Source organism: Castor canadensis, chromosome 4 (genome assembly GCF_047511655.1).
Source record: "Castor canadensis chromosome 4, mCasCan1.hap1v2, whole genome shotgun sequence".
NCBI classification, from domain to species: domain Eukaryota; kingdom Metazoa; phylum Chordata; class Mammalia; order Rodentia; family Castoridae; genus Castor; species Castor canadensis.
Window position 1 is genome coordinate 167,330,723 of NC_133389.1, and position 26,795 is coordinate 167,357,517.

At 55.1% G+C, this 26,795-nt stretch overlaps 1 protein-coding gene across 5 annotated transcripts; it reads left to right on the plus strand.

Moving 5' to 3' along the window:
- The first annotated feature begins 572 nt into the window (after positions 1-572).
- Asic4 (acid sensing ion channel subunit family member 4) lies at positions 573-26,758 on the plus strand. Of its 5 annotated transcripts, none has more exons than XM_074071817.1 (13): positions 575-828; positions 5,124-5,970; positions 6,397-6,509; positions 7,123-7,283; positions 21,179-21,323; positions 21,429-21,556; positions 21,740-21,902; positions 22,413-22,469; positions 24,230-24,383; positions 25,509-25,600; positions 25,680-25,759; positions 26,039-26,143; positions 26,312-26,758. In XM_074071817.1, the coding sequence occupies exons 4-13, from the start codon at positions 7,185-7,187 to the stop codon at positions 26,423-26,425; spliced, it is 1,137 nt and encodes a 378-aa protein (XP_073927918.1). In that variant the 5' UTR covers positions 575-828; positions 5,124-5,970; positions 6,397-6,509; positions 7,123-7,184; the 3' UTR covers positions 26,426-26,758. The 5 variants fall into 5 exon arrangements, with proteins under 5 accessions (XP_073927915.1, XP_073927914.1, XP_073927918.1 ...); XM_074071816.1 differs by having other exon boundaries at positions 5,124-5,713; XM_074071814.1 differs by having other exon boundaries at positions 573-828; positions 6,397-7,283.
- Positions 26,759-26,795: the final 37 nt, after the last annotated feature.

The following is a 26,795-nucleotide window of genomic DNA, read 5'->3' on the forward strand; positions in this document are numbered from 1 at the left end:
CAGGATTTCATAGCTTCCTAAGCAGGCAGTTAGGAAAATGCGTGGGAGAGGGGCTGAAGCTGACCTGGGGACTGGGCTAGATGTGACCTCCCAGGCCCTTCAGGACCTGTAGACTGTTGTGAGAGCCATGGGAATTGACCCAAGGTTTTAGCAGTGCCGACCTGTAACCTGCCTCTCAGCCTCCTTACCCTGTTTTCCTCCAGTCTCTGCCTCCAATCCAGACCTTGTATCATCTCTGCCAGTAGGGAGCTACAGAGGCCCATTTGGTCTGGGGTCATCTTCCCCAGGAAGAGGCTGGAAGAGGGCTGGGCCACAAGGCCAAGCTGGAGTCCCTTCCCTCTCCTCCCCCATCCTGACCCTTCTGTTCCGAGTGGTTGGCAGAGGCCATGGCAGCTTCATCATAAATATGATAATTTAATTATTTTCTCAGCAAAACACCGTGAAATCCAATAAGTCTGTGTCAGGCCCTGGCCCCCGGGACCCCCCTTCTATACCCAGTGGTGGGGGGACATGGTGGGGAGAGGCACTGGAAGGGGAAAGGGTCAGTGATTGAAGTGGTGGGGGGGGCGTGGCTAGGGAAGCTGAGGCCTTTGTAACATGCCCCCAGACTGAGGGGGTCACTGGCATGTGAGTGCGTGCCTAAGGGGAGAGGTTGTACAGAAAAGAGAGCCCTTTTCTGTACTGGGAGGAGCCTAAAGCCACATCCACCTCCAAGGACTAGGGACCCAGGACTGGGAAGGAGGTGCCTTGTCTCTGGAGGGGGAGCAGGAAGCCTCTTTGTCAGCCACCTCTGGGACCCTGCACCCAACCTTCATTGGCCCTGTAGAGGTAAAGGAGTGGGAGGGTGCTGGCCCCAGGGAGGGTTTAGGGAGGGAAAACCAAGAGGGAACTAGGGTGGGAAGTGGGGGATGAACAAGGGGGAGGGATGCGGGGGAGGGGTGTGCTCCTGCCATTAGTGCTTTTTTTGGTTTCCATAAAAAGATTATTCTGTAAAATCAGCTAGGGGGAGCGAGCTGGGGGCTGGGAGGGGGGGTGGGTCTCTGGCACCAAGCTGGATGGGGCGACGGGAGGGGAGCTGGGGACAGGGACCAAGTGTGGAGAGAATTTTGGATGGGCTTCAAGAGGGGAAGAGGCTGAGCCAAGAACACAGCCTGGGGGAGGCTGACCGGGGTGGGGTGGGGCCTGGCCAGCCCTCATCTCCCTCCTGTTCCTTTGGCCAGATTGTCCTGGGTCCCAGTCCCACCTCCATCTTGGTCCCCTCCTCCTGGCACTCAGCAGCCATTATCCGGGGAGCAGATTGAACCCCCCCTCCCCCTCTCCGGGAAGCAAGCACAGCTGGGGCCCACCACATCTGCCGCATCAGCACGGAGCACAGCTGGGTGTGCCTAAAGCCACACTCCCCAACACACAAAGTGGGGGCTGGGGCCAAGGAGAGCCCAGACCCCTGAGACAGACATACTGACACCTCTGCCAACAGACACTCCTCATAGCAAAGCTACACCCACCAACACACGCTCCCTCGTGTGCAGAGAAGAAGAACTGGCAAACACGCAATTACCCGGCCCCGCCTGCCACCCCCGCACCCCTCCTCCAAGCCCCCTCTTTCTCTTTCTTCCCCTGAAGCTGTGTTCTGTCGCCAAAGCCACCTCTGAACTGCCCTGGGCTCTGGTCTGGAGGGAGCAGGGGCCTCACCTGCCCCAAGCACATCTTTCTGGGAGGGCAGGAAACAGTAAGAGGCACCTAGGGTTCACCTTAAGAAGCCACTTGCTTCCTACCAAACCTATAACCCTCTCCACAAAGAAGCTCCCTCTGAAAGTGGTTCTTGCTCCAACCTGGGCATGATGGGGTCTCCATGCTAGCACAGCAGGCTGGGCACCCTTGACCTATCCTGTGACCCACCTGTGTTCCACTGGTTGCCTCAAGGAGGTGCTGTGTGTTCTTAAACTATCAGCTCAGCAGCTCCCCACCCCCCACCCCGCCATCCCCCACCCACAGTAATCCCACTGAACTCTACTGTCCTCAGTACATCCCTCTGCTTAGCTTGACTACCCCTAACATGTGCAGGTGTGGAGGCTCCATCAACGGCAGAAAAGTCTTCCTCCCCAGAATGAATGATCAAGAGTCCCTTCTTTACTCTTTTCCCAGTTAATGGTCACCTCCTGGCCCCTGGTTAAATCCTGCCCCATCACATCCCTCATTTTCCTGCTCATCTCCTTGGCCCTGGTGACTTGCCCTCAGCCCTCTCCTCCTCGCCCCTCCCCATCTCACGCTGCCCCCCCCCATCTTGCCCCTCGGAGCTTTAATCCCTCCTGCTGCTGTGCTGCCTTATCTGCTCCCAGCAGCTTTCGCTGCTGCAAAGCCCTCTCCCCCTCCTCTGGATCTTCTCTCCCTCCTTCCCTGCTCTCGCCACTGTCTGAGCAGCAGCGCCCCCTCCCACACTGCCCCTCTGTCACTTTGGCCTCCAGGCTGACACCAGATCTGTGACCCAATGCCCTTTGCCCTTTCTCCAGCCTCAGCTCAAAGGTTGTGGGCTGTCCACGCACTCCCAGGAACCCTCTTCCACCCTAGCCCTCTCGGTAGGCCCCACAGACTTGGTCAGTTTCTGGCCAGCCAGGATTTGAATCTCTTCTTTCCTGGTCCCCAACCCAGTTTCTCCAGAAATCCTGATCTTGGACCCGTCCCCCCCTTCTGTCCTGACTAATAGCATTGACTTTGAGAGTACCCAAATGGTGATGGAGGGTATTGGTACAAGACAGAGGAGAGGGTACTGTGCTGGGCTGGCCCAAAGATGATCAGGGTGAGGTGCAAAGAGTACTGGCGATAGTGAGGGCAGGGTCTGGCTAACCCTCTTCAGTTGCCTCAGATCACGTCTGGGCTTCCCCACCCCCTTCCCCGGGACTCTCATTAACCGCTTCTTCTGCCTCGTCCGCAGCATAAATAACCCAGATAAATCAGCCGCCGTCCGCCCCCCGCCCCTCGGCCCCCGCACAGCCCGTTTGTCACCGCTGCTTGCTCGCCAGCTATGCCTGGCCCCCCATCCTTATCCCTTCCCGCCCACGGCTGTCCCACACTGGCTCATCCCCTGGTTAGCACGAGGGCCAGGTTTCGGGACTGGGGTGGGTGGCAAGGGGGTGTCCCCTGGGAGCCAGAGGCTGGGGACTCTGTAGAGAATACTATCCAGGAGTTCCAGGGTCATGTAGTTTATGAATAGAGCCAACCAGGCAGGGAGTCTGTGGCCCACAAACGGTAGGAAGGGGCAGATGTGGCTTAGCTTAGAGGTCCCAGAGCTGTGAGTCTCCTTTGGATTCAAGGGAAGCCCTCGGATCTCCCTTTGGTACATTTTGTCCAAATAAAACCTTTATACCTCCCTTCAGGTGCTCTGTTTACTCCCTCATCCCCTTTCCCCATTCCCAGCCCTATTTCTCTGCTTCCCAGTCATTCATTCTAACATTCTCTTTCTCACTAGGTCATCCCCTGGGTGGTGGAAGTGGGTGGGGAATTGGACTGAGAACAAATCTGGGCAATGGGGACAATGGGAGGGCAGAAGAACCCTGGCAAAGGCTTCACAGCAACCCCCCTCCCCACACAACCAGCTCTAGGATCCCTGACATCCTGTCACTGCTTATATCCAGCACAGGTCCTGGTCAGCTCTCCTGGATGCTTCACTGCAAGAGGCAGCTGGTCCCCTGGGGCTGGGTGGGGGAAGCAGGCAGGGAATGGGGAGCTTGGGCGCAGGGCTGGAGGTGGGGGGTGGGGAAGAAGCTGGGCTGGGCCCCAGGGACCAGCTGGGCAATGAGCCGGGGAAGCAGCCGGGAGGCTAAATGAGGGAGATTATCACCCAACTGCAGCCGGGCAGAGAGGGAGGCAGGCAGGGAATCAGGGAGAGGGGGAGAAAGGGGATGGGGGGAGCAGTGGCAAAAGGGGTGGATAGAGACAGGAAGGGAGCCAGGAGAGGCTAGGGGAGAAGTGGGTGGTAAAAGCCAAGAGATGGATTGGAAGGTTGAGGGAGACACCCAGTGAGCATCGCCAGATTCCTGGAGGTCGGAGAGACTGGAGACTTGGGGACAATTGGAGACAGCTGGCCACTGGGCAATGATGGGGGTGTGCAAATAACTAACTGCTGCTCCATTCCCAACAGCTTGGAGTTCCCTAGGTATTCACCTCAGCTCTCCCCTACCCAGCTACCACCAAACCTCATTCATTTTAGAGGTGGAAGACTTCCTGCTATTCCTCAGAAGGAAAGAGGATGCCATCTGGGCTTATGATGGAGTCCAGTGGGTGGTAGAGAAAGTGTGACCCTGAGATCTCAGTGGATGGCAGGAAATTCAGGGACATACAGGACACCAGGGCAGCAGTGAGTGCTGGGTAGAGATTGGGGGGCAGCTCCTGCTTTCTTGGCAGAGCCCCAGACTGAAGTAACCTTAAAAAAAGCAATTAAGTCACCTTTTTAAAAAAATCTAGTAAAGAAAAATCAATATTGGGAGAAAGGGGAAGAGAGAGAAGGATGGGGAATAGTGGGGGGAGCTTTGGAAAGGTCTGGAAGTCTACCAGGGAGGGGAGAGCCTGGGAGGAGGCTGTCAAGGCATGGGGCAGAGAGAGGGGGGCTATCTGTGGTCACTTGGACACTTGTGTAAGGACACAGTGGCTACTTCCAGTGCCAACTCCCCTCTGCGATGCTGTGTCTCAGTAAGGGGCAGCCCATGACCCCAGGGGTCCTAGCTTCCCAGGTTGGGTAGCCTGCTGACCCACACTCATCAGAGGCTTGTTGGGAAGCCCAGCTGTGGGGCCCTGGGAAGCCAATTTGCTTAAAGGCTTGGGACGACCTATACAAGGCACCATGGATGGCTAGGACTGAGTGTGTGCATGTGTTCCAAGCTGGGGTGAACCTCAAAGGGTCTGCCCTGGCCTTACAAGCAGAGTGGGCAAAGTGGCTTCTTGCTCCCTTGGGAGCCATCCTTGGGCCCCCTCCCTCCCTCAGGGCCAGGCAGAGACTGAGGGGCCAGCCTGACGCAGGGGAGGGGTGGCCATTGGGCAGCGGGTGGACCTGGGGCTCTAATCCCCAGCAGCTGCCGTTTCCCTCAGATCGATTCCCTTCTCACTTTTTTTTTTTTTTTTTTTTTCAGCTGCTGGTTTTGCAGCTTGGATCGATGGAGCCGCCTCCCCCGCCCCTCCGAGCTTCCTCTCCCTGCTGCTCATTAGCACCCCGATTAATCAGTACCCCCTCTTGTCTGGGGTACAAGTGCTTCCTTTCCCATGAAGGCTCGCACTCTCACACAGGGCCCCCCCAAAGCACAAGTGGCTCATTCTTGCCACTCCCACCCTGGGGGCACCAATGTATTCCCTGCTGGCCCGCCACCAGGGGCTCCCCTGCCTGTGTGACAGCCCACATGCCTGCTTCCCCTTCCACAAGAAGACAGAAGCGCACCCTCCCCCCCCCACCCCAGGGCTTCCCTGCCCCACTCTGCCAGGTGACAGAACACTCTGGCATCATTTTCCTTAGGAGGGCATTCCCTCCTGTTAGAGCCCTGCACATCTTCCCATTCTCTCCATTACATCCACCTGGACTCTTCCTCTCCCTCTCTCCCTGGGTTTGAGAGCTTCTCTTTGCTCCCAGCCTGCTCACCCAGTACCCTCCCCCCAAGCCTGGTCATGGCAGGGGATTTGGAGAACATTTGAGGAAGCAAAGTGGCCATAGATGTGCAAGTCAGCCAAGGTGGGCCTCTGTGCCAGTCCTATGAGTGACTGGGAATGGGGGCAAAGTGAGGGAGGGGAGCCAATCTCCTTGGTGGGGGCAGAGGTATAGTGGGTGTTGAAATCAGTAGCAAAGCTTTAGGAAAACCAAAGATCTTGGTGGAGTCACAGTTGTCCCTAGTCTGTCTTGCCTGCCCTCCCCTTCCTTCCCCTTTCTCATTCAAACAAGTGGCTCTCTCCTCTCTCTCTCTCTCTCTGGAGGAGTTTCTGGAAGCAGCTGTGAGTGGGGCAGTGGGATCAGGTGGTGGCTGGAGTCGGAGTCAGGGAAGCCAGGAGGTGGGGTACAGAGTGGATTTACCCTTCACTGGGTGTGGTCCAGAAAAGTAGCAAAGAGTAGTCTCAGCATGCCGGGCACAGCACTCTTTCCTGGGTGGCCCAGGAGTGGGCCATCTGGGGCCCCCGCAAGTGGCTAGGGTATAGCAAGAGTTTGGAAAGCAGCCCCAATCCAGGGATCCCTGTTCTGGGCTGGGGGCTTTCCCCTCTCTGGCCTGGCTCCTGCCGCCCGTGCTGCCGGTGAAACGCTGTTGACATGTCCTGAATTATTAAGCACGGGGTGGGCTCCGGAGCACATGCTGAGTGGAGCGGCTGGGGCTGCGCGGCGTGGCGGAGCAGCGCTCTCTCCCTCGCTCACTCGCTCGCTCGCAGGGACACACGCAGGGGCTGACAGCTGTGCTGGTGCTGATAAGGGAAGCCACAAGGAGACGATCGAGGAGAGAGACAAGCGGCAGCAGAGGCAGCAGCGGCAGAGGCAGCACCAGGTCTGCAGAGCTGCTGGGAGTGGGAGTGACGCCCCCACCTCGGCCCCCACCCTGTCCCTGTCCTCCTCCTGCTTGCCCTGAGTTTAGAAGAGCAGCCGCTGTCACCACCACCACTCCGGAGGGCATCAGGGCTGCTGGCCAGGAAGGGACAGTGGCAGTCAGGCTCTGGCCAGTCCCAGCAGTCAGGGACAGATGCCGATCGAGATTGTGTGCAAAATCAAATTTGCTGAGGAGGATGCAAAACCCAAGGAGAAGGAGGCAGGGGATGAGCAGAGCCTCTTGGGGGCTGCTCGGGGGGCAGCACCCCCCCGGGACCTGGCCACCTTTGCCAGCACCAGCACTCTGCATGGGCTGGGCCGGGCCTGTGGTCCAGGCCCCCATGGACTGCGCAGAACCCTGTGGGCACTGGCCCTACTCACCTCTCTGGCTGCCTTCCTGTACCAGGCGGTCGGCCTGGCCCGGGGCTACCTGACCCGACCTCACCTGGTAGCAATGGACCCTGCTGCCCCAGCCCCAGTGGCGGGCTTCCCAGCTGTCACCCTCTGCAACATCAACCGCTTCCGGCATTCGGCACTTAGTGATGCTGACATCTTCCACCTGGCCAATCTGACAGGGCTGCCCCCCAAAGACCGGGATGGGCACCGTGCAGCTGGCCTGCGTTACCCAGAGCCTGACATGGTAGACATCCTCAACCGCACTGGCCACCAGCTTGCTGACATGCTCAAGAGCTGCAACTTCAGTGGGCACCACTGCTCCGCCAGCAACTTCTCTGTGGTGAGTTCTGCCAGCTGGGCCTCCTGGTCTGGGGTGGCCAGAGGCTGGCGCAGGGGCGGGGGGTGATACGTGAGGGCATCCTCCACAGGGCTTCCCTTCCTTCCGCCACCAGAGGCAGGCCTTGTGTCTTCCCCAGCTGGTGTTTCCCTCTGGCTTCCCAGCCCTGGATCAGTGGATGCTTGGAGAGGCTTACCCCAGTGGTGCTGCTGCTCCGGTCCTGTTGCTGCTGCAGTGCCCAGGGCTAGGGGTATCCTGGGGGGTGGGGGGTCCTGAAGCTGGTCACCCAAGGCCAGACCAACTATGCCTCACTTTGCTTTTGCTCCCCTTTTCTCTGGGGCTCCTGGAATCTTCTTCCCACCAATGAAGGTGATGAGTAGGGGCTATCCTGGGGGCTCTGGCTCAGGAGGACTTCTAGGGAGCTGGCCCAGCCAGCGGGCTGGATGGAGACAGTCTTCATGTACACTGGGTGCCAGTCTTTTCTGTCTCTGTCTGTCTCACACAACCCCTTTCACAACGCCCTCACACATCCCTCTTTCATGCTCCCCTCTGCTTGCCAGTGCCCCCTTCCGCCCCCTGTTCTTGCTGCTCCCTGGCCCAGCTCTGCCTCTTCCTCTTGGAATCACTCATTCACTCTATGTGCATAACTCACCCTTGGTGCTGGCACACGCTCACACACACACTCCTACTGCTCAGAGATACAGTTTCCCACACACTCCCTCTCACACACACTTCAGTGTCCCTGTCACTACACTCACGTGCAAACCTGCACACCCACACACCCAGAGAGCTACTCATCTCCATGCCTGTATCCTAGCTCCTAGATTCCAAGGACAGGGGCACACTGTGGATGACATCTCAACTCATAACATTCCCGCCTCCCCCCATATAGCCCAAGCACCGATCCCTGTTCTCCTGTGTGGACTGCTGGTGCCATCACTCACATATGTGCAAATATAAACACACATACCCTCATCAGGAGTTGAGTGTCAGCTCTGGCTGTTGTCCCCTGTACACCTATCACAGTCAGGTGTATGAGTATGGTGGGTGTGTGTCTTGAACACAGTCTGTCTGTCAGGGTTCCATTCACCCACAGTCACAGGCTATTATTCATGGTGTTTGAGATGCCTGCTTCCTGTCCCCAGTCCCCGGTTGGCCCCCAGCATTGTGTGTCTGTGGTTTCATCCTTGTCGCCATTGCCCAGTGCATGTGCAAATGTGTGGAGTCAACATGGTGCCCACTCAGGCTCAGCCTCCAGCAGTGATAGGGTTTTTCCCTCCTCACAGGTCTGCTCTCAATCTCCAGTCTCCAACTTGCTCACTCGCTGCCTCAGTGTCACTGGGAAACATGCACTCCTATCAAGCCTGCAGTGTCTGGGGCTTCTTGTGAGGGGTGAGGGGAGTTAAGCAGAAACGGGTCAGGAGGGAGAGGATTGTGCCAGGAGCAGAATCAGAGGGCATTGGCCTGTTGCACAGTTATATGCCCTGTCTTCTAGGAAAAAAATCACTGCTCCCCAAAGCCAGGACTGGAAGAGTCCCCACAGAGGAGGTGGGGTATGGAGTGTGAGGGTGGCCTTTAGGATCTATGGCTGTCTTATAGCCTCACCCCTGTGTTGGGTGGGAGAAGCCCAGTCTAAGCAGGTGCTGCTGGGGAAGAAATCAATGGGGTCTTTGTCTCCCTGAGTGGAATTTGTGTCCCAGGCTCTGGTTGGGGTGAGCAGGAAAGGGGAAGGGTAATAACACACATCAGTGGAGAAAGAGATGGAGGGGGGGCAAGGAAGTAAAGGGAGGCAGACAGAGGGGTTCTGCCAGCTCCAGGAAAGGAGGTTACAGGGACAGGGAGTCCCCTGATCAAGGCCAGAGAGTCCCTGGGAATCCTGGGGAGGGCTGGGAGGAGTGAGGGTGGGTTTCCCATAGGCAGACCCCTTATACCATAGGGCTAGAGAGGGAGGGTGGAAGTTTGTAGGTCTCAACTTCTCAGTGACAGGACAATGAGAGAAAGAGGGTATAGCAAGCACTGGGGACAGAATTCCCCTTTGGGGCTCCTGTTCCCCATGCCCAGCCCAGCCTAGACTCATACCCTTTTGTCCACACCCCATCCCCCATCTGCTGAGTGTAATGCTCCCTGAACCAGCTGTACTAGCCGGGTCTGCTGAAATTAGGGGTTGGGATGGGGCCCATGACCCATGGTAATGGGAAAGATGGGGTGTGTTGCCTGGGTGAGACTGGAGGAGGGTTATGAAGACATGAAGTCGCTGATGAGGACATGAGATTCATAACCAGTTCTGCAGCTCATTTAGAGTCCATGATGGGGGCTTGGGGTCTTTGGTAGGGAAATAGGTAGGCAAGCCAGTTGGGGAGAACCTGCAAGGAAGTTGGTAGTGAAGTAGTCAGTGACCGTGACAGACAGACAGGCTTCAGTCAGGGGCTGTTATGTGTTTTCTGTTGCTTTTCCTGTTTCCTCCTTCCCACTCCCCACTCTGCTGTGACCTTTCCTCCGGAATCCAAGTTAATAAATGTCACATTTTCCAGCCTATTTTTACTCTGGGTAATGTGCCCTCCCCCAGTCCCCTAAGCTGCTGCTCTTGCTTCTGTTACCACTGCAATCACTCTCACCCCCACGCGCCCAAATATCCCCTCATTTACTCCCAGTCAGCTACTCAGCATGTAGTTCTGTGTACCTACTACGTGTTGGACTCCCTGTTATGATCTATGGGGATAGCAAAAAAGAGAAGCTCTAGTTCCCAATTCCTGTCCTCAGGCAGCCTACAATCTCGTGGTAGAGCAGAGACAGAGATACTCAAAAGCTTAAGCAACCATGCAAGAGTTAATCAGCCATGCAAACAGTGTCATAGGTGCCAGGATTAATTGCCAGATGAGGTGCATGGCTGGTAAGAGCCTGAGTTCAGAGAGAGAGAGAGGCCACTCCAGGCTGAAGAGGGCTGGGGAGCCTTAAGGGATGAGGCTGGTTGGCCACAGTTTGGGTAATAGAAGGAGGAGCGAAGAGAGGAGAGGGCCCTGGGCAGTGAGGGTACTCTTTTCCTCTCTGCCCTGCTCACCTCTAGCCAGCCCCCCAGCTCTTCTTTCCCTTTCCCCTCCATGTTCAGTCTCACACCTACCTCTACCTCAACTTTCATCACCTATATGCCTTGTAGGTGGCTCTCCCTTCCTCCCTGATTCCTGCCACCATTTGTACCCTTTAACCCTATGCTCCAAGCCCCCCGCCTTTTTTCCTCCACCATGGCCCACTTTTGGCCTGCCCATATTCTATATGGAACAAATCACTCTTTCCCCAGCCTCATTTAGTTATCCATACAATGCAATGGTGGCTTTAAAATTCAGCATCTCCTCTCATCTGGGACTGTACACTGAAGAGGTGAAGCGTGAGTTTCGATCCTGAGCAAGTGGATTTGAACCTCAGCTCTACTCCTTCAGCTGTGGCATTGGGAAAGTCAAAACACTTCTGTGAGCATCAGTTTCTGTATTTATTAAACAGGATACAAGAACCTAAACATTTGGGGTTGTCATGAGGATTAAAGAGATGCCCACAAAAAACTTAGCACTCTTCCTGGCATGCACATAGTATACACTCCTGCCTGCAAGTGTCAGCTGACATAGTGCCACCACCCCGGCTCCTGACTATCTTTAATCTGTTTCAAGCCTCGCACACTGGTTTCAATCTCTGCTCTGGCGTGTCGCCGCTATCACTTAGTCTCTTCCCTTTGTGAGTCTCAGGTTCACATCCTCCCTGTGCTGTTGTAGCCCTCCCGTTCTATCAGCTCTCCCAAATAGGCAAATGTGCAGGAGTGTGCACACATTCTCTACGTCAGTGCCAGCCAATAGTGCGTTCTGTGATGACGGAACTGTCCTGTTTCTGTGCTGTCCAACATGGTAGCCGCGAGTTACACATGAACAGGCACCTGCGCATTTGAAATGTGATAGTGGCTGCTGCCGTGGACCGTGTAGCTGTCTGTGATCCTAGGAATAAGGCTGGGACAGGACTAGAATTACAGCTGGGACCAAGGACATAGGGGGATGGCTTCGGGCTGTGATTGGAAATCAGCTGTCTACTCTCTAGGCTAAGGTTCCAGGTTAAGCTGAGGATGGAGCCTGTGTCTGGGGGCTTGGGACATTAAGCTGTCTGGAAACACCATACAAGCAAAGGCACCTTTCTTTCTTGAGGCAGCCACAACCTCGGTCTTTTCCATTCCACTGTGTGGAAAATTGAGGCATAGCAGAGGGAGAGAATCTTTAGGAGGCAGGGGCAGGACCTAGTTCCCCTCCGTGGGGTTTCCAGGGGTCCAGACAGCCCCTCAAGGGGCAGGAGGCCAAATCCCTGTGGGCACCTCGCTGTCTTCATCCCCTCTCGGCTCCCAGGCTTCCCTCCCCCTCCCGACCCTCCTTCTGCACACGCTGGTGACTGCCGTGACTATTAATCACTCGCCCTGTTCTCTTCCTCTCTACTAATCAGGCACAATTAGACAAGGCCTCTTACAGCTGGGCAGTCCCCCTCCCTGTCCTTCCCCCCCCCCTCCCAGCCCTATGCAACTGCCACCCAGGACAGCTCTGAGGCAGGGGACAGCATACAAGCCATCTACCATTCTCTGGCTGCCCCATCCCCAGTGTGGACCTCCTCAGCATTCCCCTCCTTCTATCCCAGATTCCTCCTTAGCCCTTTCTTTCCCCTGATGTAGTCAGGCTAGTATTGAGTCTCTGCTCCTGACCCCTGCTCTCGGCCATGACTACTCCGTGCTCACTCCCAACCCCATACTTTGTCTTTGGGTCTGAGGGTCCAAGGCTGCACTTTGCCCCTCATGACTTTGGAAGGGAGGGGATTCCTGCTGAGGTTGGTGCAAGCCTCTCATCTACTAGATGAAATTAACGCTGACCCACATCCCTTGTCCAGCCCTCTGTCCCCTCTGGTCCCATCTTCTCCTGAGGTGTGAACCTTGAGTGCTTTTCTTTCAAATCTAGCTCAGGGTTGGTCCTGCCTTCAGGAGCTGGGGGAAGAGGGGTCGAGTCAGTGAGGGCACACAATGGGGAAGATTGGGGTCCAAGAGGATCAGAGCTCATTTAGCTTGGAAGTGGGCAGCTGCTCCTCAAATTCAGCTAACTGGTACTCTGTGTGAGGGTGCCCAGTGTTGTTAGGTCTTCCACTTCGTCCAAAGGAGCTCCAAATCTTGCCTAGTTCAATAATTTTTTTTCTTGACTTTAAAAATACTGAGGGACTGTTTACAGCTTAGATTGCAGAACCCAGCGGTACTTTCTGGTCCAGCCCAGCCACCTCTTACTCCGCACTGGCTGCTGCTCCTCAGGCCCTCCTGGAGGGGGCGCTCTCAGTCCGGCTGCTTTGGCTGTGGAGTTGGTGGAGGGGGAGTTGGGAAGTGTGCCTGCAGAGACAGGCAGGGACTGTTACTGTCACAGAGGGCTGGTGTGTGAGGGCAGTGGAGAGGGTCATGAGGGACGTGCCCCACTGGGCCCCACTCAGCAGCCCTGTGGCCTCTTCATTAATCAGGAATCAGCCCCGAGCTGGGCTCATTATCAGCTCAGCTTCTCGTGGCACTGCTGGAAGATGCTGATTAGCATTTGGAGAAATGGCCCCTATGTACTGTCCCCCTCCTGTCCTCCCTCTTTTTCCCCCACTGGTGCTCCTTCCAGGACCCCCATCCCTGCCCTTCTGCTTCCTGGGAGGAACCTGCTCCCTCTTGTGGCTGGCAGCCGGGCTGCCTCCTCCAGATCCGGGCTGGCTCAGGAATGCGGAGGCAGGAGGGCCCCAGGAGCAGGGAGAATGCCCAGCTTGAAGTCTACTTACTGGTCCAAGGCACCCAAGGCAGTGGGTCTTACTGGGGGAGGGAAGGGGCGAAAGCGGGTGGAGCCTGAGGTGGTCCAGGAGAGATGGACAGCACGCTGGATGAGGGGAGGAGGAAAGGAGAGGGCAGCCTCAGGCTGGGAGTTATCTGTGTTCCCTGCCCTTCCAGGCTCTTCTGTAGCCACCTCCTTTTGAGCAGCTGGGCAGAGGAGGTGGGGACAGCCAGATCGTGGGTGGGAGGCCTGAGGGGAGAAGACCTGCCAGGGTGGTTTGGTTTTTGTTTCCCTCACCTTTGGCAAATCATGGTAGAGGCTTAAGGTTTTCAGAGCCTCTCCCCGCCCCCCAGGTGGTGGTGGTGGTGGTGGTGGTGGTCTAGCAAGGGGGTCTAGTTCCCGAGGGTGGGAACAGGGAAGTTCAGATGCTGTGTGTTTTCTAGGCAGGGGTAGGGGTTTCTGCACTTCTGCCCTTGACTCCCAGGCTAGGGGCTAGCAGCGCTGGAAATCCATCCCACCCCCCCAAATGTTCACCGTGCCCTTGGGACACCCGCTTTGGGTTGGAGGGGGAGCAGTTCCAGAGAGATAGGCAGAGGCTGCGGCAGCCCAGGCAGCAGCGAGAGTTCAGAGAGGAGCCGCGGGATGATTAAGGGGAAATGGAGGATTGATTTAGGAGGAAAGATTAAAGAAGCTAAATCCGTGGCGCTTGGCTCAGCGGTGACTAAGCGTGGACAGGATAATAGCTTACAAATGTGTGAAAGGTGTAAATACCAAACGGGGGGAGGGGAGGCGGCTCAGCGGGACAGGGGGCTGGGCAGACCATCCCCCCAAGGCTGGGGGCCCGTGGACCACTGTTCGGTGGCAACGGCTCTTCCCTAGAGGGCTGTGGGGAGTGGGAATAGGGTGTTTGGGAATCCCGGGTTCCAAGCAGAGGTACATTTCTGGGGTGCAGCTTCCCAGGCCTTGGGCTGACCGCCACGTCTCACTCCCATCCACCCGACTGGAGAATTTGAGATCGCGGGTTCAAATCCCACCCCTCAGCACCAGGCCTTTCGGCTGTTCTCAGGTTCTCCAGCTCTATGTCCACCTCCTCCGGACCCCGCCCCGCTGCCTGCAACCCGGCCGCGGCGGACGACGGTGTCTCCCTCCGCGGTGGAAGCCTCTGGCGCTGGTGTGTGCGCGGAGGTCACTTTGCCGAGGAGCCGGGAGCCGGGGGAATGCAAATGAGGCAAACCCAGGGAGGAGAGCCGAGGCGCCCGGAGGAGACGGGAGGGAGGGCGCTGCGCGGTGATGGATGCCTGCTCCGCAGGAGGCAGCGGGGCCGGCGGGGAGCGCGGCCCGTGGGTGCGGCCTCGCAGGGCGGGCAGCCAGGAGGCGGCTGCCAGGGGTGCGTGCAGGATGGTAGTGAGGGTGGGGAAATGGGGGTGGGGCTTGAGGGGTTCCTAGTGGGCGCACACCACCAGCCAGTCCTGCGGTCGGTCTCTTCTCCCCGCCCCCCAGTCTTGTTAGGAGCCAGGATCTCCCGCCCGATGTGGGTGTGTGCTCCACCTTGTGTAAGCAAAACTCTTCACAACTTTGCATCAAGGGGTGGGAATGTCAGGGAAGGACTTGATTACCAATTAAAAATATTCTCGCCTGCAAAATTGACTTTCTAGAGTTTTCGGCCTGAGTGGTGGCTGCCTGGGAACCGGGTCCTGGAGTCCAGTCTTCTCTTCCCGCATGGGAAGGCGACAAGTGCTGGGGACCACAGTATGCTCCCACTTTGGCGGCGGGGGATCTTGGTGGGGGGGCGGTTCTGCCTCAGCTTCCAGCAACCTTGGAAGGGAAGGCTTTTCCAGGGCCTTGGTCAGGAGCCTCCTCTTCTCAGTTCTCGCATTTACATTCTAACAAACCTTGAGACCAATGCTTGGCAGGTCTCAAGCACCATCTCTGTGCTTCTATTATCTTGTCTGTAGTGAACGTCAAAGGAGTTAGTTTATATGAAGTACTTAAGACTGTGCCTGGAAAACGAATGAACTAAATGGTATGTAAATTAAATCAATGAAACTTAAAAAAAAAAAAAAAGACTGTGCCTGGCACAGAGTAGGCATTCAAGTAAATGTGAGCTGTTGCTAACACATTACGTAATTGTCTCTTTCCTCCAAACATCTCTGAAGGGTGCCTATTTTTATTCCCATTTCACCGATGAGAAATGGTGGATCAGATCAGAGAGGTTAAATAACTAAATCCAAATCCCTAAGACTTGAGTAAGGGCAAGGCCTGAAGGTAAACTAGGTTGGGCCTTCTGTCTGCTAGGAGAGCCAGATCTCAGAGCCTGGGGTTCCATTGGGATAGAGTTCTGTGCTCCAGAGCGGCTCCCAGTTTGCAGAGAAGAGCCTTTACTAAGGGGCACAATGCCCTGTGAGGATGAGCCCCGTGCGGATCCCAAACCAAAGTGGCTATACCATCTTGGCAGGAAGCTTCCTTCCCCAGATGGGTCCTCCCCTCTCAGCACCTGCCCATGCATCACACTGAACTCCTAACCTAAGGAGGAAGAATTATGGTCCCATTTTATGGAGGTGCAATTTGAGGCTCAGAGAGTTTGTTAGGTATCCATGGTTAAACAACCAAGGTCCAAGGTTGGTGCTTAAGGCAGAATTTGAACCCTGACTGTCAGGCTCCAAAATCTGTGTCCCTTTCCCCATGTTATGAGAACTCTGTATCCATTTCCAGCACCACATACTAATGCTAATATTGAGGTCTCAGGTATATGATGTCACTTTGCAAATGCTTTTGTGTTTATTTTTTGAGTTGGAGTCTGGCTATGTTGCCCAGGCTGGCCTCAAACTCCTGGGCTCAAGTCATCCTCCTGCCTCAGTCTCCCAAGTAACTGGGAGTTCAGGTGCACCATGGCCTACTTTATCTCTTTTGAGAATTAAAACTACCCTGTGAAATAGGCCAAACAGGAGTTTCTGTCCCCACTAGGCAGATGAGGAAACTGAGGTCCAGAGAAGTTGATCAATCACTTTACTAACCAAGGTCATAGGCTAACCAAGTCAGTGGTGGAGTTGGAACTGTAACCAGTCCCAGGGAGGAGGCTGAAATTAGTGGAGAATGCTAGGGCTAGTTGGAGTGTTGGACTGGGTTCCAGGGCTGAATTTGTCTCTTTGTCACGTGTGCCCTTGGACATGAACCTTGCTATCTCCAGTCTTCTGTTTCAGCCTTTGCCCGATGAGGGATTAGTCTGAGTGACCTTGGGGTTCTGACCAACACAGACCCCTAGGCATTTGGGTTGGTGTCAACTTCATTCCTTTGCCCCCGAGAGGACAGAGGAGGAGGAAGCTTTGAACCTAGATACTGAGTTACCCTTGAGTAAAGCCAGGGCTGATCCACCCCTGTGGTGCTAGGGTGCTAGTCATAATCCAGGCTGGATGAAAATGCACCCTCATTCCACTGGCCCACTGGACCCCAGGGCATTGCAGGGAGTTCTCTCTAGGAAGTCTGAGAGGCATGGGGGTGAATCCACAAGACGAAGACCGGTAGAATTTGCGAGGAAGGAATTTTCCATGGAAAAGTGGGGTGGAGGGAGTTGCCAGGGTCTTGGCAGAAGCAGGCTGCCCAGAAGGTAGTGGAGATAAAGCCCAGGCTGCAGATTAGCTCTGGGATTAGCCCTGCCTGGTCTTTGCTGCTCCTGGCTGCTTCTTATCTCCTGGAGGCCCAGGGCCCTCTCTCCCCACAGCTCTGAGCCCTGGTCCTGCTAATTGCCTATTAACCCTGTGGGCTCTGTGACTGCAGGAGGAAGAGGAGCCAGCCAGAGGGCTCAGGGAGCAAACCAGGCAGCCAGACAGGAGAGCTATCTGGGGAAATGGGAGCTGTGGATAGATGGAACACAGAGGACTGAGAGAAGCCATCGCTCAGGGGCACAGGCTCTGGGCGGATCTCTCCCAACTCCTGATCATTGTCTCAGGCAGACGCCGGGCAGGGGGTGGGAGTGGGGGGAAAGAAGTCAGGCCCAGGGGGAAGTCTAGGAGAAAGATAAGAGATAGAGACTGGCACCCAGACTAAAGTATGGACAGAGGGGAAATGGAATGTGATAGAGATTCAGAGAGCAAGGGGACAGAGGCCAGGGGGCATCTGGACAATAGGAGAGAAAGACAGAGGCCAGGGTGATGGACAGGCTGACAGAGGGCCAGGGGCAGAGAAATAGAGTCTAGAGAGATAATCGATCAAGTGACAGGGACAGATAGGCAAGGGGGATAGAGGATCACTGGAGAGACAGGCTGAGATCAGGAAACAGACCTGGGCCAGGCTCTCAGCCAGTGCTAAGGGGAGAGGTCGCAGAGGACAGGCAGAGAGCTGGCCAGAATGAAGGTGGGAGAGGTGACCCAAGGGAGTCCTACCTAGAGGCTGCCCATGTTCTGTCCTGAGGGGGCTTGGGAGGCCACACACTCCTGCTAGGGCCTGGAGAGTCTGGGACCAAAGCAGAAGGGAGAGAAGGCCAGGCCAAAAGCAGCTGTAGGGGCCTGAGATGGTTACAGGTCCCAGAGGCCAAGGTGATCTGAGGATGGCCACTTCACTCTAAAAAACACTTCTTGGCCCAGGACCTCCTTTCTCTGTGATTAGGCCCTGGGCTCTAAACTCTGCACACACACCTTCCTTCCAGGCCATTCCATGGGGAGGGAGAAGTGGACAGCCAGTGGGACCTTGTGGCTGAGCAGTCGTGCCGTCTCCATGGAAGAAGCTTCAGGCTGTGCTGCCACCAGAGTTCTGCCACTTAGGAGCCGGCAGCTGGCTCCAGGCCGCTTCCTGGGCCAGGGACTGTCTCCGGGGCAACGCTGTTCTCTGCCCAGCAGTGGGGCCTGACCGGGGCTGTGCAGGTGGCTAGGTCCTGCTAGTCTGGCCTGTCTATTCCCAGAAGAGTGTCCCTCAGACCTGAACTACTTCCACCTACTCTCCTGTTACATTCTCTTCCCCCTGACAGCCACCTTAGGATAAGTGTACCAGATAATAGCCCTCTGCCACACCCAGATTTGCTCTGCCAAGCACAGGGCTGGGCTCACTGTCCTAAAGTGTGTCTGTTGGATGTAAATACAAACCTCCATACTGTGCCACCCAAGCTCAGGAGTCTCCAAGAGTCATTCATTCACTCAACACCTACTAGCTGTTTGTGTGTGTGTGTGTGGTACTGGGATTTGAACTCAGGGCCTGCATCTTAAGCCACTCCACCAGCCCTTTTTTGTGATGGGTTTTTTTGAGATAGGGTCTCACAAACTATTTCCTGGGCTGGCTTTAAACCACAATCCTCCTGAGCTCTGCCTCCTGAGTAGCTAGGATTATAGGTGTGAGCTACTGGCGCCCAGCTCTACCAGGTGTTTTATTAACACTTTTTGTGCTTTCACGTGGGGCTCTTCTCTGTTTAAGTCTCCCTGCCCTTTACTTGCCGTGTTTCCAGCCACACCTGTTCCTCCTCGAGCTTCAGGTACCTTATCATTAAACAGGGGGCAACAATACTGAGCTCATTGGCTTTCTTTGAAGGCTCCAAGGAGAAAATAGACCCAAAGCACCTACCAAAGGGCCTGGGACAAAGTAGGGGTGTTTGATAGTGTTTCTTTCCTTCCTCCCTCACCCTCCTCCTGAAAAACTCACTGAGCTCTGGAGATGCTCAGGGAGAAAGAGGACTTGCAGCCTCAGGGAGTTCTGGACCCATGGGTAAAGCCAAGCTTCAGAGAAATCGTAGTGTCTCGAAACCAGGCTCCATCGAGGTGCTGAGTACGGAGGGACATGAAGAAGCATCTCACCATCCAGGTCCCCCACACAGCCCAGGCCTCATTCAGCCTCTCAACTTGAACATGTACCCAAAACTGGCTGCACTGGCAAGAACTGATCCCAGCATCATCTTGGCCTGAAAGAGGAAGAGGCTGGATGCTTTGAGATTTTTTCAAATATTTATATATTCCATCCATCTCCCTTTCCCACACCAGCAGGGGCTCAGGAGTCTTACACCCAGCGCACTTGTTATTCCTCTACCTCCAAGTGACATGTGACAGCACAGGTCTAGGTCCAGGCGGCTGGACTCTTGCACTTTCATCTAGAGCTCCTTTCTACTCAGTGTGGTCCCATGGATCAGCAGGTTGTTCAAAACAGGACTGGCCCTGTCCAACCACACCCATTTATTTATTAAATCAGGCAACACTTCAAAAAGGTGCCCAGGTGGTTTGTGTGCACATTGGAGTTTGAGAAGCACTGATTTGGGGACCTTGGCAATTGGCCTAATTTTCTGAGCCTCGATGGGGACATCTGTAGAATGGGGAGTAATAATACCAACCTCGGGTTAGTTGTGAGGATTCGGTGGGACAGCTTTTTAAGCTAAATGTTTAAAATACACACTGCCTGTGGATATTGAGGGCTCTGTAATGCCCACTCCTGCCCCACGCGTGGACAGGCAGCAGGGAGGGTACAGGTGGGGGTCAAGGACTTGAACCCAGAAGTTGAGAGACAGGTGAGGAATTGAAGCAGCAGGTGTGGAGAGGAAAGGGTGAGGAAGGAGCAGGGAAGTGGAGCAGAAGGGAGAGAAGTCTAGGAGAAAAGAAGGGTTAGGGTGTGGTGCACATACATCCTGTCTCATTTCACCTAGGCCAGGCTGAGACCCAGGTCTTGAGACAAGATAGGCTTCAGCTGGGGGATGCTAGCAATGGATTGTGGGAGCAGCCGAAGCTCTGCATGCAGATGAGTTCTGTAGACTCTCTAGCTGTGTGGCCTTATGCAAGTCACTTCACCGCTCTGTGCTACATGTTTCTCATTTGTAGTAACAGAGATAACTAAATCTACCTGAAAGCTGAGTCGCTGAGTGGATGAAGTAGGGCAGCAGTAGATGTCATGATCTGTAAACTCCAAGGTGCTAGTCCATGTTTTTATTTCAGGAATTGGGGTCAGGGAGGTTGGGGGATGGAAGATGTTGAGGGGAAGATCATGGTTTCCCCACCCTGGACCACGAGGCTGGGCAGTTGGCTCAGTAGGGTAGGGAGGCCCTTAACCATGCTTCACAAGATGTCTCCCAGGACCCCTTGAATCTGCTCAGAATTCTGCACTTGGCTGTCCTCAGCCCAGCCTGGCCCTCTGGCATCTCCCTCTGCAGTCGGGCCTCCAGAAGATCCTTTCCCTCCACACAGCTTCATGCCATTTTCCAGCTTTTAGTGTGAACATGTTCCCGAGGAGAGGGGAGGGGAGGAGTGATTGAGTGCGCTGACCCCTTGCCCCCAGGGAAGGTGCTGCCTGTGATAGATTTGACCCAGGGGCTCGTCTCTGTGGGGTGAGCCTGGCAGGAGGGAACTAGATCTGCCTCTCGCTCAATGGTTCTCCCACCCCAGCTGCTGCACTGCCTCCAGCGGCAGCTAAACCCCAGCCTGAGCCTCCCTTTCTATCTCTGGGACGCCATCGCCATCTGGTGTCCACTCAGGAGAACTCTCCACGGAGGAGAAGGGAGATGGGCTTCAGGTAGTAAATGGTCTCTTGGGTATCCCTGCACTGGGATAGGCGCTGGGGATGCCAGGCAGGCTCCTTGCTTCTATGCTGTGTGGCATGAACTCTAGTGGGCGAGATGGATGGTGAATTGGGAGATGAAGAGATGAACAAGATTGTTTAAGATCCTGGTGTGTACGTTGGGCAGACCAACAAACTAACCATTGAGTTTGTGGTATGTGAGTGTGACCCTGAGGCTGGGACTTAAAAGGTGGACATCTAGCCTTGCCAACAATGTGTGATGGTGTGGGATACAGAGTAAAATCCAGCAGATGACTTGATTGGGTCTAAGTGTTCTGGCTGCTGGGCAGAGAATGGAAGGCAGGAATGAATGAGGAGCAGATGATGGTGAACAGTGTGTATGGGAGTTGCTGGAGATGGAAGGAAAGTGGATAGATTCTCTTTTCAGCTAGTTGCCAGGGACTAGCTATTGAATTGGATGTAGGGCTGAGGAAACTGGAGAATTCAGTGATCCTGACTTGAAAAACTGAGTAGGAATAGAGGAACTCTTTATTCAGAGGAGAATGGGGGGACCTACAGGATTTGGAAAGATATCAAGAGTCTTCTTCCCTCCTTCTCTCTCACCACCTGCCCCCACAGGTCTATACACGATATGGGAAGTGTTACACCTTCAACGCGGATCCACACAGCTCACTACCCAGTCGAGCAGGGGGCATGGGCAGTGGCTTAGAGATCATGCTGGACATCCAGCAGGAGGAGTACCTACCCATCTGGAGGGAGACAAGTATGCAGGCGGGAAAGGGACAAGGACCAACCTGGGGTACTGGGTGTGGGGCCTGGGCCCTCAGCCTGGGATGGTTTTCCAAAGGTCCTCATCTCTGCTATGCAGATGAGACGTCATTTGAGGCAGGCATCCGAGTACAGATCCACAGCCAGGATGAGCCTCCCTACATCCACCAGCTGGGGTTCGGCGTGTCCCCAGGCTTCCAGACCTTTGTTTCTTGCCAGGAACAGCGGGTGAGCAACCCCAGCCAGGACTACATCAGGCAAGGGGCAGACTTCTGTGCTCAGAGGGATGCTGGCCATGCCTCCTGCCAGAAGCTCATACCCTGCCAGCCCCATGGCCCTTGCTAGGAATGTGGGTGCTGGAAGGTTGGTCAGGACTCCTGACCTTGACTTCCTCATGCCCTACCTCTGCAGTTAACATATCTGCCTCAGCCCTGGGGCAACTGCCGGGCAGAGAGCGAACTCAGGGAGCCTGAGCTTCAGGGTTATTCGGCCTACAGTGTGTCTGCCTGCCGGCTGCGCTGTGAAAAGGAGGCCGTGCTTCAGCGCTGCCACTGCCGGATGGTGCACATGCCAGGTGGGCACCCCACCCCAGCCAGTCCTCAGTGCGACTCTGCTGAGCTCTAGAGCCTCTAGGGGCAGGGCACTGCTTGTGTGCTTGGGCAGGTGCACATGTACAACATGTGCATATGTCTATGTCCATGAGAGTATGCTTGTGTATATGTTTGGCATTTTATATGTTTTCATATATGCATTTGGGAATACATGCATGTACATGGCTGTGTATTTGGTACTATGGACCTATGCATGTGTGTGCTTGTGTACATCTGTGCTTGTGTATTTGAGGAGTTGTGTTCATGGGCTTAAATATATGTATACAAATGTGTATTATGTGTGTGAAGGCAAGTGTTCATATGTTTTCATGCACACGTGCATGTATGCATTTTATATGCATGAGTGTGTTTAAGTTCATCTGCGTATGTGGAAGTGAAAATATGCATCTTTGTGTGCATGTCCACACTTGGGTGCATGGTGAGGGAGAGGGGAAGGGAGCAGAGATCCCAGGAATAACCTTTTCTTCTTTCAGGCAATGAGACCATCTGCCCACCAAACATCTACATCGAGTGTGCTGACCACACACTGGGTCCGTGCTGCCTCTCCCCTTCTTTACCCTTCCATCACCCTCTTCATCCCTCTGCACACCCTTCTCCTCACTGTCTTGGCTCCTCTCCTTCTAATCTCTTCCTGGAGGGTTCTTCCTGGGGTTGAGCCTTAACTCACAACTCAGGAGGTTCTGAGGACCTCTGCTGGTGCAGACACTTGGGTAAGTGGGGACAGACATGGGGGGGTTGCAGAGAAGCCACAACTGGGAGTAAAGGGCTGAATTTCCCATCTCAGTTCAGCCAATGAGCTTGCTTTCTGTGAGAAAGCACAGTAACCTCTGTGGGTCGCAGGAAAAATGCATTGCTGACTATGAGTGTGGGTAAGGCAAACCCCATCTGTCCACAGGTCTTGCCTGATCTGCAACTCATCCATCCATCCATCCATCTACTCACTGATTGGTTCATTAATTCTCAGCCTATGCTGGATGCTGGAGATGAGTGTGGAAGCAAGAGCCCTGCCTTTGCAGAGTGTGCAGTTCAGCAAGGCTGTGGATGGGTAGAACAGGGTGGCAGTTCTGGGATGGGGAGCAGTTCCAACCTGGGAAGGCAGGGAGAATTCCCAGGGGAAATGACATATTAGCTTAGCTTAAAGGGTGCATAAGAGTCAGCCAGGTACAAAGTGGGGCAAGTTCTAGGCTACAGCAGGGACAGCATGTGCTAAAAGACCTTGAGGCCAGAGAAAAGGTGCTTTGTCTAGCGTACCTAAAGGGCACTGTGGCTGGAGGCAGAAAGCCTGGGAAGGAGTGGAAGGTGTGGAAGAGGGAGGCTCTGGGATGTCAACAAGGGCTTAAAGTAAGGCAGCAAGGTCATCTGATTTTCCAAAGGTGAATTGATGAGACGTAGAGTGGATAGGACTTGAAGCAGGGCACCATTCACCAGTTCATTGCAGTAATCCAGATGTGATAGGGCCCCGGGGATGGGTTTAGATGCTGGGGTGGCAACTGGCATATCCAGACCTTCTCCATCCCCCACACCACCTGCACCTGTCAGAGGGGTGATTGAAGAGTGTTCAATGAAGGAACAGATATTAAGGGATGGCAAGAGTCCACAGAACTAGTAACACCAGGGAGCCTTCCTTCACTCTTCTGGGCCCAAGGGGAGAAAGGAAGGGAGCACCATGGAACCAGAGAGAGACCTGGGGCTGTCTGAGAGGGCTGACTTGATGGCAGCATGCACAGGAGGAGGAATGCAGCCTCTGCCATCCTACAACCTGGTAGTGAGGAAGCAGGGGAAGAAATACACTGGCACCTCTGCCCTCCTGCCTGTTGATCCTGCCCAACCCAAAGCCAGAGGGCAAAGGAGATTGACCTCCTGGAGCATGCAGCAAGGCAGAGGAGAGTAGAGAAGGGCCACACAGAGAAAGCCCAGCACACCAAGCATGTGAATCCTGTCCATCCATTTGTTCTTCTGTCTGTTCATCCACCCACACATCTGTCCCACCATGCCTCCTAGTGTGCTCTGGAAGATGGTCTCTGACCTCCCTCTGAGCCATGGGGCCTCCCTGTTCCAGAGGACTGGAGGCAGAAGGAAAAACTTGTGGGAGGGGGCTTGGCCTACACCTCATCTCTTGGGAAGTCTAAAGGTAGTCAGGGGTGGGAGCAGCCAGCATCCTCTAGGGAGTACCAGGGCTGGCCCTCCATGTGGACATGCCTGTCTCAGGCTAGCCCCTGTACCCGCCTCCCGCAATCAACGGGCCTGAGGGCCACCCTCCCCCTCTGCAGTTGGTGCCTCTGTGTTGCAGACTCCCTGGGTGGGGGCTCTGAGGGCCCATGCTTCTGCCCTACTCCCTGCAACCTGACCCGCTATGGGAAAGAAATCTCCATGGTTAGGATCCCCAACAGGGGCTCAGCCCGGTACCTGGCGAGGAAATACAACCGCAATGAGACCTACATCCGGTATGTGCCTGCATATGGGCTGGGGTGGGGGTGGGGGCAGGGTGGAGGCTCCCTCAATAGGCCGGTGCATGGAAGAGACTGGGAGTGGGCTGCCTTTTTGCTATGATGGGTCTTCTGCTAGGAATGTCATCGACAATCCTTTTCTTCTAACTACCCATCCTTCAAGTGCATCCTGTGTTTACCTCCAGGGAAGCCCTTCCTGATGTAAATGTCGTTCCTTTGAGCACCCTCAGCACCCTATACATATCTCTGCCCTTGCATAGATACTGTTTTAGAACCCTTTATATGTCTTTCTCCCTTGCAACCTGGGAGCCATTACAAACATGTTGAGTGAATGGTGTGCTGGGGAGAAGAGGGTGGGATGGGAGAGGAACAACAAAGGGCCACACAGAGCCATTGAGTCTGGTATCCTATAGCCAGTCAACAAACACCACACATGATCTGCATGCCAGGCCCAGTGCTGAGTTCCATGGGGACAGATGGTTATGACATAAAACCTATGCCACAATTTGGGAAGGAGCCACGTTTGAGAGTGTAGCACTGATTCTCAAGCCCTGCTGGAAGAGAGGAAGCAGCTGGGGGAGGAGGGAGCGTGTGGGTGTAAGCTGGGCCTTTGAGACCCTGAGCTCAGGTTGGTAAGAGCTGGAGAGAGTGGAGGCATCCCAGTTAGAGAACAGTGGGGTGATGCCAAGATGAGCCAGGGCAGCAGGGGGCTGTATGGAGACAAGCTGAGAAGAAGAAAGCAGTTTGGATAAGAAGATACAGTGCAACAAGTCCACGGTAGCTTTGAATGCAGAGAACAGGAATTTTACAGTGGACTGATAGGCCATAGGGAGCCACTGAAGAGTCTAGGAAAGCATAAGGATGGTGCAAATTAAACACTTTTTGCTGCTTTAGAGGAGGCAGAAGACAGAACTCCAGTCCCTAGAGTTTTATTTTTTCTCTCCTGGACCCTTTGCTACCTCTCACAATAGAATGTTAACACACAGTTGGGGACTGCCTTCTCTCATGGCCTTTGAAAGCCTGAGGGGGTCTCAGATAGGGTTCAGCTATACCTGTGATGCCCCTGCCAGCATTCTCGGGAAAAATGGCTCCACACAGACACCCTGCTTCCTGTCTCCACAGGGAGAACTTCCTGGTCTTAGACATCTTTTTCGAGGCCCTAACGTCTGAAGCCATGGAGCAGCGAGCAGCCTATGGCCTGTCAGCCCTGCTGGGTAAGCCCTGGCCCCCTCCCCACTTACCCAGGTGGATCAATTCTGCCTGCTCCCTCTGACCTGCCCTCCTGCTCCCCAGGGGACCTCGGGGGCCAGATGGGCCTATTCATCGGAGCCAGCATCCTCACACTGCTGGAGATCCTTGACTACATCTATGAGGCAAGGGGTCTGGGGAGCAGAAGATGTGGGAAAGGCAGAGGGCCAGTGTGGGCTCCTGACAGAGCTGCTGGCTGGGAGGTGGAGCTCAGGGGTCTTTACCAGGTCCCCTGATGGGGCTGGAGATCTAAGGGCCCTGAGGAGTCAGAAGGGTTTGGGCTGAGATGATGGGGAAACGCTTTTGGGGGGCTCCTGGGCAGTGAGTTCTCTAAGGTGAGCTAAAGCCTTCCCTTCTCTACAAAAGTTCATGAGCCTACTGCTCTCCCCACTCTGACCCCCAAGGTATCCTGGGACCGACTAAAGCGGGTGTGGCGACGGCCCAAAACCCCCCTGCGGACCTCCACTGGGGGCATCTCCACTTTGGGGCTTCAGGAGCTAAAAGAGCAGGTGAGGACACACCTGAAGTCCATAGCCAGCACCCTCTCCCCAAGACTAAAGATCCCCAGAGTTCCAGAACTAGCCCATGGGAGGGTTCCCCAGGGTACAAGGGAATGCTGTGTAAGGCCTGAGAGCACCAATTGAGCCTCCCAGTCTCATTCCCTCTTCATCTTACAGAGTCCTTGTCCAAGCCGGAGTTGTGCTGAAGGTGGGGGGGCTAGCAGCCTGCTCCCCAACCACCATCATCCCCACGGTCCCCCAGGAGGGCTGTTTGAAGACTTCGCTTGCTAGGATGGTGCCGTATGTGAAAGGACCCAGGAGGCTGGGACTCCTTCGGGATCCCACACCACTCCCACTCCTGGGACAGGAGGCCTGGGGTAGCCCAGGGCTGAGGGAGAATCAGTGCTCACTGAAGGCCCTTACTTGGTCTCACTCTTCTAGACCCAGGCTCAGCTGCCTTGCACAAGAATCCTTCTTGTCCACACTCTCTATCCCCAGCTGGGTGCCCAGGGAGGGCTGGAGACCAGACCATGGGCCCCTGAGGAAGGGAAGAGACAGAGAGGTAGATGGAGGTCACCCCGGCAGGGCTGGCCCTTCTGTACATTTGTATATATTTAGGGAGGACAGGGTGGGGGTGGGGCACAGATATAGGAGGGTGGGG

What these genes read in the sequence shown, in the direction of transcription:
- Asic4 (XM_074071814.1), top strand. Translation starts at nt 6,702, where the DNA reads ATGCCGATCGAGATTGTGTGCAAAATCAAATTTGCTGAGGAGGATGCA. An exon ending in CCGGATGGTGCACATGCCAG is followed by an intron (nt 21,903 to 22,412) that starts GTGGGCACCCCA and finishes TTCTTCTTTCAG; the next exon opens with GCAATGAGACCATCTGCCCA. An exon ending in GTGTGCTGACCACACACTGG is followed by an intron (nt 22,470 to 24,229) that starts GTCCGTGCTGCC and finishes TCTGTGTTGCAG; the next exon opens with ACTCCCTGGGTGGGGGCTCT.